The sequence below is a fragment of the Oryza glaberrima genome, chromosome 4 (assembly GCF_000147395.1).
Source record: "Oryza glaberrima chromosome 4, OglaRS2, whole genome shotgun sequence".
NCBI classification, from domain to species: Eukaryota; Viridiplantae; Streptophyta; class Magnoliopsida; order Poales; family Poaceae; genus Oryza; species Oryza glaberrima.
The window spans coordinates 22,399,028-22,412,823 of NC_068329.1; the positions used below are offsets into that span (position 1 = coordinate 22,399,028).

Genomic DNA, 13,796 nt, shown 5'->3' on the forward strand with positions numbered 1-13,796 from the left:
AGAAACTCGTGATTACGTTTAAAATGGGACGTAGTAGTATTCTCCTATCTTCTCTTAAACACTCTTTAGGTTTGTTTGGGAACAAATGCCCCTTACACGAAAAACGGAGTAGCTATTATTTTAAAAAAGTTCAATATAATTTTTTTTAAGTAATAGTTTGAAAAAACGTGCGCCTGAGGGAGAGGGTTGGGAACCTGAGAAAAGACGGGCCACAGGGTGCTGGGGCCCACTGGTCAGAGACCGGGCACTCGAACCATCTAGTGCAGACGTGGCAACTGGCGCGCCTTTCTCCCCTCTTTATCAACACCACACGCAGGTCGACCTCGACTGGAAGCGCCTCCTCGAATCGAAGAAGTGTCATGGCTTTCGCTGCTCCCGCGACATGCGCGTGCCGCATGGCGCCGCCGCCGCCGCTCGCGGCCGCCTCCGTCTCCGGGCGCGGGCGCTCGCCGTCGTCGGCGTCGAGCTATAGGGCGGCGGCGCGGTGGTGGCCGGGCGCGAGGAGGGGGAGGCGGAGGAGGTGGGCGGGGTTGAGGGCGAGGTGCGCCGGGCAGTCCGTCGTGAAGCCCGGGTCGGAGAGCGCCGCCGGGGAGGGTTTGGTCGGGGAGGACCCGCCGCGGCCGCCGTTCGATCTCAACCTCGCCGTCGTGCTCGCCGGGTTCGCGTTCGAGGCCTACACCAGCCCACCCGTGAGCCCCTCCTGCTTCACCCGTTCACCTCACCCTCATCCTTAAGGTTAGCTTCATTAGTCCTTGTAAATTCGCGAGTCATTTGGAGAATTGTTCTTCGTGTTTGGCAGGAGGATGTGGGCTGGCGCGAGATTGATGCGGCTGAATGTCAGACGGTGTTCCTATCTGAGTGAGTTGTGCGCTTATCCTTCTTTTTTTTATTATTAATTTGTTAATTTTGATAGAAATATCTCCCTAGCCGCTGTGGTGCTAAACTGGAAAGGGAATGGAATTCTGAACGCATTGATATGGTCATCACTGTAAATTTTGTGAATTGTACCGTGCCTATGTATTGCAGTTCATTTCTCCGTGAAGTATATGATGGCCAATTGGTTGTGAGGCTGAAGAAAGGCGTAAATCTTCCCGTGATGGATCCTTGGGTACGGTGATGTATTTGTTGGCGAAAAACCATTTATTATCCTACTTAAGTTATTACCGACTTCTTGTTGATCTATAGGTGAAACAAAATAAATCTCTGCAGGTCATACTTATATGAGTTAAATTTACCTTTTCTTAGATGAGAGTTAAATGTACTTCAATTAAGGGATATCTGAACTTATCTAAAAACCCATTGCTTCTCATAATAATCCCGGATTATGAATGTAGCCCAAACAGGCAAACACCCAATGATTTAACCTGCATGTTGCAATATAGGGTCGAGCTTGCCCAATCTAACTACTGTTAAGCAGACCTCTTCCTCCAGTTTATTAACAACTTCGTTTTCTCTAACCATTTCAATTGCAGGGCACAAGTGACCCTTACGTAGTTCTACAACTGAATGGTCAAACTGCAAAAAGCAATATTAAATGGGCGTGAGTAACCTTTTCCCTTTTCTATGTATGCTGGGGTCTTGGCGGAGGAGGATATTGCTGTTTTTTTTTTCACACATTTTGGAATATTTTGCCAACTAATGATTTAATTTCTCTAAGCAATATTTGATATGCTTGAAGATGTTATTTTTCTCCATCATTGATGCAGATTGTGATTTCAGTAATTGATCAACGTAGGACGAAGGAACCAACATGGAATGAAGAATTCACATTTAACATTAGTTTATCTCGAGAAAATCTACTACAGGTATGAGCAAGCTCATTTTCGTACAAGTATAATAATAAACACTAGAGATTAGAGTCTTAGGGTGTATCATTCTACATACCATGTCTTCATAACTTGTTGTCCTAGGCTCCTAGCCCTATTATTATGGCCTCTCTCAGCAAACCAACTGAAGGGACACACTACATATCTTATATGCTCATATTTGATTATTATTCTTGTTTTATAATTCGTAGAACTCTGCATCTTGGAAGTGGCTATTGCTCTTCGAGAATCTTGTTCATTAGGAGTGGATCACTGAGATTACTATTTTAAATAAAACCATTTGAGAAATTTGGCATGTCAACCTCTGAAAAAAGCTTAAGCTGAATGAACAATATTAATGCCAGACATCTTGACAAATCGAAATAAACATATATGACTCAATATGGTTCTAGAGGACACGGCAAGTAGTTTTATTTAGTTAACAGGACATACATAAGCAAACTAGACGTATCATTCTAGCAAGTTATGGTAAGCTGCCTCGCAAATCATAGTAATAATAGCATGCAATTCTGTGCAGCATTACTCTTCCTTTTTTATCAACTTTATTACATATTGGTACATACAGTATCAGTAAATGATTATTTGTTTAATCATTTTCCTCAACAGGTTGCTGCTTGGGATGCAAACCTTGTTACCCCACACAAACGCATGGGAAATGCTGGATTGTGCCTTGAATCGCTTTGTGATGGTAACTATTTTTATTGACGTAAAAAATAAAAATGCACGCTGTTTGACATTTCCTTTTGTTATAGAAAGAGCTTGGAACCTATTTCTGTGATGGCATGGATGCTGGTTTCTTTTAATTCTGAGCAGGAAATTCTCCATAAAGAATCATGGCCAAAATACATATGGAACATTCTGGAATTGGTCAGAAACCATAGGAGCTAATCACTTTTATATATGATGGCATATGAGAAATGAGCACTTCTCTTTTCATTAGTGATGCTTTCAGAGTATTGATTAATCAAAAACTAACAGAACGATGTTCTAGAACAAACTTGATTTAGCAAAACGAATTTTGAATATGTAACATGCCCCCAGCATTTCTGATATCAAGCGGTTCATATCTTATTTGTTGGGGACTTGGTGTCAACTCACAGTTGCGCACTTACTCCCTCCGTCGTCCCATAATATAAGGGATTTTGGGTGGATGTGACACATCCTAGTACAATGAATTCAGACATACGGTCTATCCAGATTCATTGTACTAGGATGTGTCACATCCACCCAAAATCCCTTATATTATGGGACGGAGGGAGTACATGTTTCTCAGTTGCATGTAATTTTGCCGATTTAAAGTACTTGTGATTTATGAACCTTCCTGTGGGAAAAAAAATTACACTGACTAGTTTACAAATTACACTGACTAGTTTACTCATTTCTCCTCCCACCTTTGTATTAAAACTAGTTCCATGTATTAACAATGACTATTTACTCATATCCACGTCATTTCTGGTGTCATAGTTCATTTCTTATTATGAAGAACTCGCATGTGAGAATTATTGATATTAGCAGTCAGGCTTTATCTTTTCAGATAATATTTAATATGAATTTATTTTATGACTTGCCCTTGGGAGAAACTTACAATGCCCTCCCAACCTTTTCCAGGATCTTTAATATGATTCATTTTAAGGCTTACTCTTGGGAGAAACTTACAATGTTCTTCCAACTTTATAGGAAGTAATCACAACGTTACGGTTGAATTAGAAGGCCTAGGTGGTGGTGGGACTATTGATGTGGAGGTAAATCCTTACCTCTTCTTTTTTTTTGGCACCAGTATACTCTAGCAAAGGTGCATGTAGTGAACTAATTGTGACCTCTCAGAGAGAAAAACTAAGTACCTTTCTAATGACAAGAATCTTACTCCCTTTGCACAGCACAGCAAGTTGTACATATATGGAGTAGTTAGCATCTTCCCTTTGCACAATCTTAATAAGTGGGAAATCCTTTGTGCTATAGTTGTAAGTAAAATGACCATGTTGCTCACATGTGATGCTATGCAATATATGTCGCGGTTTCCCTAGCAAAAAACAGTTCTGATGATATATTGACAGCCACCTGTTATGTTGCATCAATATCAATGGTTTCATGCTTTGACGAAACTGTAGGCTTTATTTTGTTATAATTGTTAATCTAAGCTCTAAGTATAACATATCAGGTCAGGTATAAGAGTTATGATGACATTGAGCGTGAAAAACAATGGTGGAGAATACCTTTTGTGTCTGACTTTCTTGTGAAGAGCAGCCTAGGATCTGCTCTTAGAACGGTCCTTGGATCTGAAAGTATAAATGCAAGTCAGTTTGTGCAATCTGCATTTGGGCAACTAAGTTCTTTCACTTACACATATCTTCCAAAGCCACCATCTTTGGATATTAGAGCTGAGGCCCCTAAAAGGGCTGAAGAATCTGTAGATAACTCGGCTGGATCAAATGAACTTGAACAGTACAAGATGGATTCAAAAGCTTCTGGAGATGATTCAGATTGTTGCAGTGAAGCTGAATCTACTGCTACAGTTGTGAACACTGAAGGAAGCAGCTCGCCAAATATGAAGGAAACAGATGAATACTTCTGGAAAGCTTTCACCAGTGTACTCAACCAAAATGTTCTCCAAAATTTTGGATTTTCTCTTCCTGAGGTCAAGCAATTGGATGGATTTGACCTATTGAGTTCACTTGGCTTAAAATCAAGTGAAATCGCTGAAAAGGAATATTTAGAATCTGGACTAGCAACAGTAGATGCATCAATCAGTGAAGGCCATGAAACAACTCCTAAAGATGCAATCGATGTTGACAAAGAAGATGGCACTATTCCAATTAAAGAGAACTTGCCTAAAGAGGAGGTGCAGGCTCCCTTTCCAGACGTTAGTAAAGTTTCTCGGGATGTATTATCTCAAACTGAGAATATACTAGGAGCTTTGATGCTTCTTTCTAGAAGCTTATCACCACAAGACAAGGAGTCAGTAATGGTGGATGATGGAAGTAATAAAGAAGATTCGGTCAAAGAGGAACAATGTGCTTCTGATTATACAGATAATGATGATGATGCTGTATCTACTGAAGTGTTCACTGATGCACAGAAAGCAGAGGATAGGCAACGACTGTTTGAGAGTGCAGAGACCGCCATGGAGGCATGGGCTATGCTTGCCACTTCATTGGGGCGTAACAGTTTTATAAAATCAGACTTTGAGAAGATATGTTTTCTCGACAATGTTTCAACAGATACCCAGGTGAGATATTGTTGTACTATTAAGAGTTTTGCTGTTTCCTTGTTGGTTGGTTGTCTCAAGTTAAAATCTCTGAAGGTTGCCATTTGGCGTGATTGTTCACGAAGAAGGTTGGTTGTTGCCTTTAGAGGAACTGAACAAGTATGTTGTAACATCATGGCATCCCTTGTGTTTTGTGAATAAAAATTCATTGTTTGATATGTCTCCTTTGTTATTTACTTTACTTTTCTATTTGTTGTTTCAGTCAAAATGGAAGGATTTGCTAACTGACCTTATGCTAGTGCCTGCTGGGTAGGACTCGATAGTCAACATTATGTTCTCTTTCATTCATTTACAGTTTGCCAAATGCCTAGTTTCAAAGAGTGCTAGCATTGTGGTCCATTTTGATTTATGTTATGTTTACCTGAATATTTCCAAATTGAATGCAGACTAAATCCTGAGAGGTTGGGTGGTGACTTCAAACAAGAAATTCAAGTTAGTCATCTATAACTTTATTCACTTGCTTCTGTATTTCACCTCACTTTATGCTATCTGGTATCCAACTTCTTGACATATTACATTTCAGGTTCACAGCGGATTCTTGAGTGCATATGACTCTGTTAGGAATAGAATCATCGCTCTTGTTAAATATGCCGTAGGATACCAGTAAGTATTTCTATAATGAAACAGTTTCTACCACAAACATATATCTCCTGCCAAGTATTAAGTAATCTTTCTTTGTTTCTATTCATTTTTCCACTGCAGGGATGAAGAAGATGGAGAAAACATACCTAAGTGGCATGTCTATGTGACTGGACATAGTTTAGGTGGAGCACTAGCAACCCTTCTTGCTCTTGAACTTTCATCAAGTCTAATGGCCAAGTAAGAAGCTCTGAATCTGATATCTGATCTTATTTGCTGGATATGAGAGGAAAGACTCTCATATCGAAATTTATTAAGACAGGGGTGAGGCTCGAACCCAGCCCAGGTCGGCTAGCCCACACCTTGTGGTGCTAGCCGGAAGACCCTTGGGCCTTTATCATATCTGACCTTATTTCATACAGACCTTATCATACCATTAAGTTCAGGCTTAATGTGGGAATAGGTTTCAGTTAAACATTTAACGACTCATAAGAAACTCTTTGGTTGTGAAAGATCAGATGAACTTGGCAGGTCTCTGACCCAATTTAATTGTCACGCTCTAGCAAACCTTTGCAGGAAGGAAGATTATATGTGCTTTGACCCAGTTCAATTGTCGTTCTCTAGCACAACTTCCATTTTAGTATGAATAGTGGCATTTAATAGAATTGAATGAACTTATTTTGAAAGATACTCCATTGTTGTAATAACAATAACAATAATCCATTATTGTTGTTGTTGTTGTTGAAAGCTCCCAGTTTTATATGATTGTGCTATAAAGCAACAAATATATGTTTGTATAGCTCTTCTTCTGCAATTGACAATCTGTAAAATTGCATTAAAGACAGCTTCTATTTCCCTACATCCTTTTCTACGATCATTCGTTCATATTTATCCGTTCACCTTTTATAGGAGTGGGGTCATATTTGTGACAATGTACAACTTTGGCTCTCCTAGAGTTGGAAATAGAAGGTTCGCTGAAGTCTACAATGCGGTAACTAAGAATTTCAAATTGAAATAGGCTTGCATTCATTGATTTTGCATATCACTCTGTCGTTCAAAGTTCAAACCGGTTTTCCTTAAATCAGTATCTAATCATTTCATCATATGGACAAGGTTGATAGTGCAAATACCATCTCTCATAATTTGAAACAAAAATTGAAAGCAGTCTGCAATACCACAATCTGCCTTTTGAAACCATTGTGATTTTGGACTAATTTCTGCAGAAAGTGAAAAACAGCTGGAGAGTTGTCAATCACCGTGATATCATTCCTACAGTACCACGTCTTATGGGCTATTGCCATGTGGAAGCACCAGTTTATCTTAAATTTGGAGATCTAAAAGATGCACTGGTGATTAGTATTCTTATCCTATTTCAATCAACTTTGTTGTAGGAATGTTTTTTAGTTCCATTCAAAGTTCCGTGTTTTTATCCATAAGATTCTAAAGTTCTCAACTGAAACCATTGTATGTATTTTGATATAGGTAAATGAGGAGACTATAGATGATGAAGGTGATTCCATAGGGGAGTACACCCCTGATGTTCTTGTCAGTGAATTTGTGAGTGTCTTGTGAACTTAATACATTTGTCTGTAGACTCTTGACTAGCTAGATTCTCTTGATTCTGATGATAAGATGAGGATTCTAGTTTTCTAAAAATAAAAAGAGACACTTAGTTGTTTTAATTAGTTTCTTCACAATGTTCTGTTGAACTCATAATACCGATGTAAGTTGAAGAGGATAAATGATTCTTGAATAAACAAATGATTTTGCTCAAATTGCAATTGAAATCAGGTGTATTAAATCCCTGCAGATGAAAGGAGAAAAGCAACTTGTGGAAAAACTACTTCAGACAGAAATAAATTTGCTCCGATCAATCAGGGATGGTTCAGCTCTTATGCAGCACATGGAAGACTTTTACTACGTCACACTGCTAGAGGTTTCTTACCTTGCTTATTTTTATTTTCAAACACAAACAAACAAACCTTGATAAATATTCTGTCCTTTACTAAGAGGAAGAAAGGGGCAGAACCATGAGCACACAAACAAACCTGCACACTTACCTTGCCTAATTACTTGTCCTTGATAAATATTCTGTTTTTCACATCATCTCTGCTTTTCATTTCACTTGTTATATATCGAAAGCTTCCTCCAAGTAAATTTAACCAACAAAATACACTTAAACTTTTGCAGAGAGTGAGGTCAAGGTACCAAACAGGTGACGGTGCAAATGAAGACTACCGTCAGTTAACCGCCTGATCTTAGTACATGCTTGAAACTCCCAAACCTGGGTTGCCTGTAAGTACCACTCTTCTAAGCGCACACAGCTTGTACTTGTCTTATGGATATATTTGGAGTTGTTGGACGGTACTGTAGTTTAGGGGATAATTCGGACAAAGAAGAAAGTTTTTTTGGGGGTGTTTGAGGGGGGATTGGAGTTTGCCCTACTGTTATATGCGTAAACAAATAGGCTTTGCTTGCCCAACATTCTTTTACTAGCAACCTAGCAATTATCCAAAAACTTCAGTGGCACTAGTGCATTACCCTTACTTGGTGATTGGTGATCGCCACAAAGTTGGTTAACCCCAAAATCATTTGTTCTGACTCTGTGTCTGATGTCCGTTTTGAGTTTTCAGGGCTACTGCCGTTCAGCTTCTTTGGCTGATAGATATCAAGAAACATTGCAAACAATGGAACCTGTGCAGGACCAGTTTAGGGGTTATGGTCGAACTCGGAAGTAAGAGGACGCATTGCCCTTGGTAGTCAGTTTGTATGATAAAGCTTCAAGTAATCAGGACAGTTATCTGAGGATCCTCATCTGCGCAAATTGCAAATGGACTTAGAATGCAAAGACCTTCATTCCCCGGCCGTAAGTGGTGTGATTGACACGCACATCCTTCCTCGTGTGTGGTAAATTCGTGTAATCAAACATAAGGCTTGGAAAATGCCCTTTTATCCTCAAGTGCTTTGAACTGTAAATTATATAAGCTCTATGATCCTTAGGCTAAGCAGTTAGAAAACGTGGCAAAAAAAAGTGTGGAGGTATACCAAAAGATGTACCAAAAAGGGTGAAATAAGGGGAATAAATGCATATTTTGGGTCACTGTTTTGGAATCTTGATCAACAAAAGGATTTGTTCAGTTGTTTCATCTGGGCCAATATGCACGCAAGTCTCAAACGAGGACAACACACAATTTTCAAGGTACAAGAGCAAATATGTTTATGACCAGAGGCATCTCGATTCATATCAACATCTAAATAAAGTTTTCTACAATTGCTGCTGTTTGTTAAAAAAAAAAAAAAACTAAGATGAGAATAGCAACGTTCCGTTTGCTCATTAGCTCTGGCACACTGCAAAGCACGAAAAAATTCATCGGACAAATCTACAGAGATAAAAGTCTTGCCCATAATGAAGGTCTGATGTATGGAATTATTGATTACCGTAGTGAAGTAGTTGGTATATAGATGACAGATCAAACAGCAGCACGGAAATGCTTCTGAACATGATGTGTTGCACGCGTGGCTGAATCAACAGTCACTCCCCCTTTATTTGAGAGAAACTAGATAACATGTCTGACCTAGAATTTGCTAATTCCACAATTAATTCAAGTGCTGCATGAAATAAATATAGAGTTAGACCAACACACAAACTGAGGGGTTCAAACTGACGGTGCATGTTCCTGTTAGAAAGAACCGAACCTGTTTCAAAGGACATCTGGGCCGATCGTAGTTTTGGAGATACCAGTGCTCCAAAGGTTGATAGTGCTTTTGATCTTGCCTTCTGAACCTAAGGTGCAAAATATCAAGAAAAGGTTCGGTAAAATTTTGAAGTCCAAGAATATAGTACTACTTCCGTTTTAGGTTATAAGATTTTCTAGCATTTCCCACATTCATATAGATATTAGTGAATCTAGACACACATATATGTCTAGATTCATTAACATATATATGAATGTGGGCAATGCTAGAAAGTTTTATAACCTGAAACGGAGGAAGTAGCACATAGTAAGAAACTAGTTGGTCAATGGGGGGAAGATTGGTCAAATGAACTAGTCAATGCACAAAGAAAACTCTGGCTTTGTTGGCATTTACAAATTAGAATAGTGACTGCTCTACTTTTGTTGTTATAAGAGACACCATCAATTATGCTCTAATGTTTTCTTCCCTAGATGAAGCAATATAGCTTGGTAGGTGGACAACTCCAATTTATAACGGTTACAAAACGTTTTACCAAAAAGAGCTATAATGTATATATGCGAGTACCAGTCTTCTATCCTTCATCATGTATATAATGTAGGCTTCATATTAAACTTACATGGCTACTAGTGTCCACACTAGTAGCAGACTCTGCCGGAGTTGCATCTGAATCATGGCTGCCATCTTCTTAACACGAGAAGATACGATGTGAGCAAGGAGAACTAAGCAATATTACTAATTATGGATTGTGGAATGCTAATACCTGGCGTTGCTGCTGACCCTCGGTACCTTAATTTTGGCTTAGTAGTATCTCGCACACCGACAGCGTCATTGGAGTTGGATTTTTCTTGCAAGCACCACTTTGACAGGATAAAATGTGGGTTTGGCTCTGAAACATGATCTTAGATTAGTTCATGACGTGCAACATGGAACTACCAGAATACTTAGATATACAAGACAAAAAAGATAACACGAGGGCTTCTGGAGAAAACAATGATGTTTGCAAATACGTTTTGACATTGCTAGCAAGGATTAATAGAGAGATGTTTCACCTGATGACTGCGAGTCTGCAGAATCAACCACTTGCAGCTTGCTAGCTGCAGATTGCTCTTTGTGATCGAAGAGTGTACTCGAAACACGTGATGTACCCATCGAGTGACGGGCACTTGCCAGATCAAGCCACCCCTAGAGACAAAACAAAACCATTGTTCATGCTAATCTGTGAACTCTGCTACTGTTCAGTAAATCAGACAAAGACTAAACAGCAATAAAGGACCTCACTCTTTCATAATCAGTACATGAACAAGGCAGCCAAAAGAGTTCAGTTACTGAAAATTATCGAGCTAAAGTGTTAGGAGCTCTAATGGGCCATGTCATCCATTGTCCAAAGCAAGCCCAAGCAAGCCCAAGCCAGCCCAAGCAACAGTAAAGAAAGTGAAGGCTGCTGCTCCTGCAGCACACATCGATTGATCAATTGGATTGGCGGAGCTGAAGCTCCCGGCGGCGTCGGCGACTTGGGCGGCCGGTGGGCACCCTTGTCGATCTCTTTCCCCTACCTCTCCTCCTACCTCCAACCTTCTCTCTCTCAGTTCTAGAAGCTTCTAGAACTTGTAATCCCTAGTTTCTTCTTCTCTTTTCACCCCAAAACACTTGTTGCTTGTATGGTGGATGTTTGCTATTGAGTTGGAAGAAGTGGGTTCTTAACATAAAGGTAAAAATCAGCATCCACACAAGTTTCAGGGCACTTCACTCGGTGGCTGTTGGTGCAATACGAGCAAAATAATCTGAACAAGCATTCTTCTCCAGAACAGGATTAGGAGCTGATTCTAAGTGACATGCAGTTGGCTAGAATTCAAAGATAACGAACTCGTTTCTTTTCCCCTCCCGATAGTTAACTGCATGCTACTCCTGTAATAACTATCGCTTCATCTGGAGTTAAAACTACATCGCAGAGCAAAGGAAATCCAAGAAAAAAAACACGAATCACAACAAACCAAGAAAGAGGTCGGGGGTGGATGAGCGGAGAGCGGGAGCCGTACCGGGCGGAGAACGGAGGACAGTGAATCCATGAGGAGGAGGTAGCCGTCCACAGAGTCCATGAACCGCAGGATCTCGTCGTCGTCGCCTCGCCCAAGTCGTCCCCCCTCTGTGGCCTCGTCGACCTCTTCCACTTCCCCGACTCCAGGGACGACGGATCCCGTGATTCGCGGCTGCTCCTCCGTCGCCGCCGCCTCCGCCGCCATCGTACCCGGGGATCCCGTGCAAACCCTCGCTGTCGAAGCTCACTGGTGAGTGGCGGAGGCCGAGCCGCCGCGGCGGCCGGGGAGGATGCGCGTGGGTCTCGAGTCCTCTGCTCGTGCGATGCGGGTGTGTGCGCTTGCCCCGACTCGTGAGCGCTAATACACGGCCGGATCTCGGGCCTACGGCGGCACGCTTTTGTTGATTGATCGTTTCGGTGTGATACCGAAACAGGAGATAAAATTTAGGAAAAGTTCATACTTACTAAAGTTTTATTTCGGTTTTACTATACTATATATAGTACTTGCGATAGTTTTTTAGTCGTAAAAACTTTCAAATCATGAACTTCACATCAAGATTCATCAGATAATAAAAATTCTCGCAAAACCTGCGGAAGCGAGGAGTCGAACCTACACTGAACGGAGCTAAATTTATTTTATCTTGCTGAAACTCTTATTAAATTTTTTTTAGTGAACTCTTATTAAGAATAAGTGTCATGCTTTGAGCACATATAGAAAATTGACGCGCCAATAGGCGCACCCATGACATCTTATATCTGCACTATAAAAATTAAATATTTGATAGAACCTATTAATAGCATTTTTAGGTAGTACTCCCTCCTTCCAAAAATCTGAGTCATATTTCTTTTTCATCAAGACCAAGAAGCAATTAATTTATTCTCCATGTGACAAAACCAATAAATATGCAACCAATAAGCATTAAAATAGCTTCAACAATTTAATTTAGCACATAATGATACAAATAGGACTTAGACTTTTGAAAAAACCAAAGAATGAAATAGGTCTTAGACTTTTGAAAGGAGGTATTTATTACTTCATTTGTTCCAAAATATATATAATAATTTTTAGCTTTTATAATTTGTTCCAAAATATAACAAATTCTCTGCATACTATTCTGAAAATAAATTTCAAGAAAGCATACGATCATAACCTACGAACATCCTATTCCTAACCATTCACAACCCTCTACAATTCTTTTTTTTACCTACCTCCACTTTCCATCCAATCACATTCTTCCCCATTTAATTCTACCAAATTTCTTAATAACCATGTTCAACTATAAAATTTCTTCTATTCTAGGTTGAAGGTAGTAAAAGATTTACAGTGCCATATATTTCTATAAATGTAAAAGTTTTGAATGAAACAAAACTTTTATATGTTTTCACGGTTTTATCCATATTTGTATTATATTTCCATGTTCTTATTTGAAGTATTGTATTTGTCTTTCCCGAATATAGTAACATAAATATTTAAGCACATTAAATATTTGACTTATTTTGTTTTTCTCATCAACTAAAATACAGACAAGTAATTATTTATTTGATAAAATCATCCTATGAGTATATAATTGCATATAATTGATTGGAGGTACTATTATGAACCTTAAAAGAATTACAAGGATCATTCTATTAATATGAAGTGGAGATGCAGTTAGGCATGCACATAGACCGTTTTCTCTCACGCTTTTCTCGTCTCACGTCCGCGCACCGTTTTCCCCCTTCTTCACAGTTCACACTCTCCTCCAAGAATGTTCGTGTTTTTTTTTCCCTAATCACATATGAACCCAGCCCAACCAAAGTGCAACCGTTTAGACTCAAGGAATCAAGGCCTAGCTGCCTGGAGTGCACACGTGGGCGATGGCCGCCATTCCATTGCACGTGAGGGGCAATCCGTGAATCACGCCGCGTCACTTGGTAGAGCTCTCTGCCCGAGAACGTGCACGAAATTCGTATTATAGAGATAGATTTTCTAAAATTTTTATCTAGTTAAATTAAACGGTTAATCGGTTAATATCATTATTTGTAGGGCTTGTTTGGCACAGCTCTAGCTCCAGCTCCACCCCTCCTAGAGTTGGAGCTCACCTAGAGTTGGAGCTCAGCCAAACAGTTTCAGCTCCACCAAAACTGGGAGTAGAGTTGGGTGGAGCTCTCTCATAAAATGTACTAGAGTTGTAGAGTTTGGTTTAGGCAGCTCCACAACTCCACTCCAGACTCAACTCCTGGAGCAATTAGGAGTTGGAGCTGTACCAAACAAGCCCGTAATACTGTTAAATTAAACGGCTAATATCATTATTTGTAAGTTTTATATGAAAAATTAGTCGGGATTAGTCCCTAAGCCTCACAAGCACCGTCTATTATAAGAAAAGAATTAAGAGCAGTAGGACAACTATTTCTT

The 13,796-nt window shown here is 39.8% G+C and overlaps 2 protein-coding genes across 7 annotated transcripts; one reads left to right on the forward strand and one right to left on the reverse strand.

The window, feature by feature from the left end:
• Positions 1–325: 325 nt before the first annotated feature.
• On the forward strand, positions 326–8,807 carry LOC127772007 (uncharacterized). Of its 4 annotated transcripts, XM_052297974.1 has the most exons (19): positions 326–689; positions 800–858; positions 1,027–1,108; positions 1,473–1,540; positions 1,736–1,805; positions 2,433–2,514; positions 3,504–3,568; positions 3,985–5,052; positions 5,128–5,190; positions 5,294–5,340; positions 5,478–5,523; positions 5,615–5,694; positions 5,794–5,910; positions 6,580–6,661; positions 6,894–7,019; positions 7,153–7,227; positions 7,481–7,606; positions 7,861–7,965; positions 8,304–8,807. In XM_052297974.1, the coding sequence occupies exons 1-18, from the start codon at positions 360–362 to the stop codon at positions 7,924–7,926; spliced, it is 2,652 nt and encodes an 883-aa protein (XP_052153934.1). In that variant the 5' UTR covers positions 326–359; the 3' UTR covers positions 7,927–7,965; positions 8,304–8,807. The 4 variants fall into 4 exon arrangements, with proteins under 4 accessions (XP_052153934.1, XP_052153935.1, XP_052153936.1 ...); XM_052297975.1 differs by lacking the exon at positions 5,128–5,190; XM_052297976.1 differs by lacking the exon at positions 326–689 and having other exon boundaries at positions 1,720–1,805.
• A 150-nt stretch (positions 8,808–8,957) lies between these two features.
• On the reverse strand, positions 8,958–11,773 carry LOC127772009 (uncharacterized). 3 transcript variants are annotated; one of them, XR_008017258.1, is made up of 7 exons: positions 11,403–11,773; positions 10,416–10,548; positions 10,127–10,252; positions 9,983–10,050; positions 9,367–9,454; positions 9,109–9,279; positions 8,958–9,018 (listed from the first exon to the last, which is right to left on the reverse strand). XR_008017258.1 is itself a non-coding variant. In XM_052297980.1 (6 exons), the coding sequence occupies exons 1-6, from the start codon at positions 11,604–11,606 to the stop codon at positions 9,203–9,205; spliced, it is 693 nt and encodes a 230-aa protein (XP_052153940.1). In that variant the 5' UTR covers positions 11,607–11,773; the 3' UTR covers positions 8,958–9,202. The 3 variants fall into 3 exon arrangements, 2 of the variants coding, with proteins under 2 accessions (XP_052153940.1, XP_052153939.1); XM_052297980.1 differs by having other exon boundaries at positions 8,958–9,279; positions 9,983–10,047; XM_052297979.1 differs by having other exon boundaries at positions 8,958–9,279.
• Positions 11,774–13,796: the final 2,023 nt, after the last annotated feature.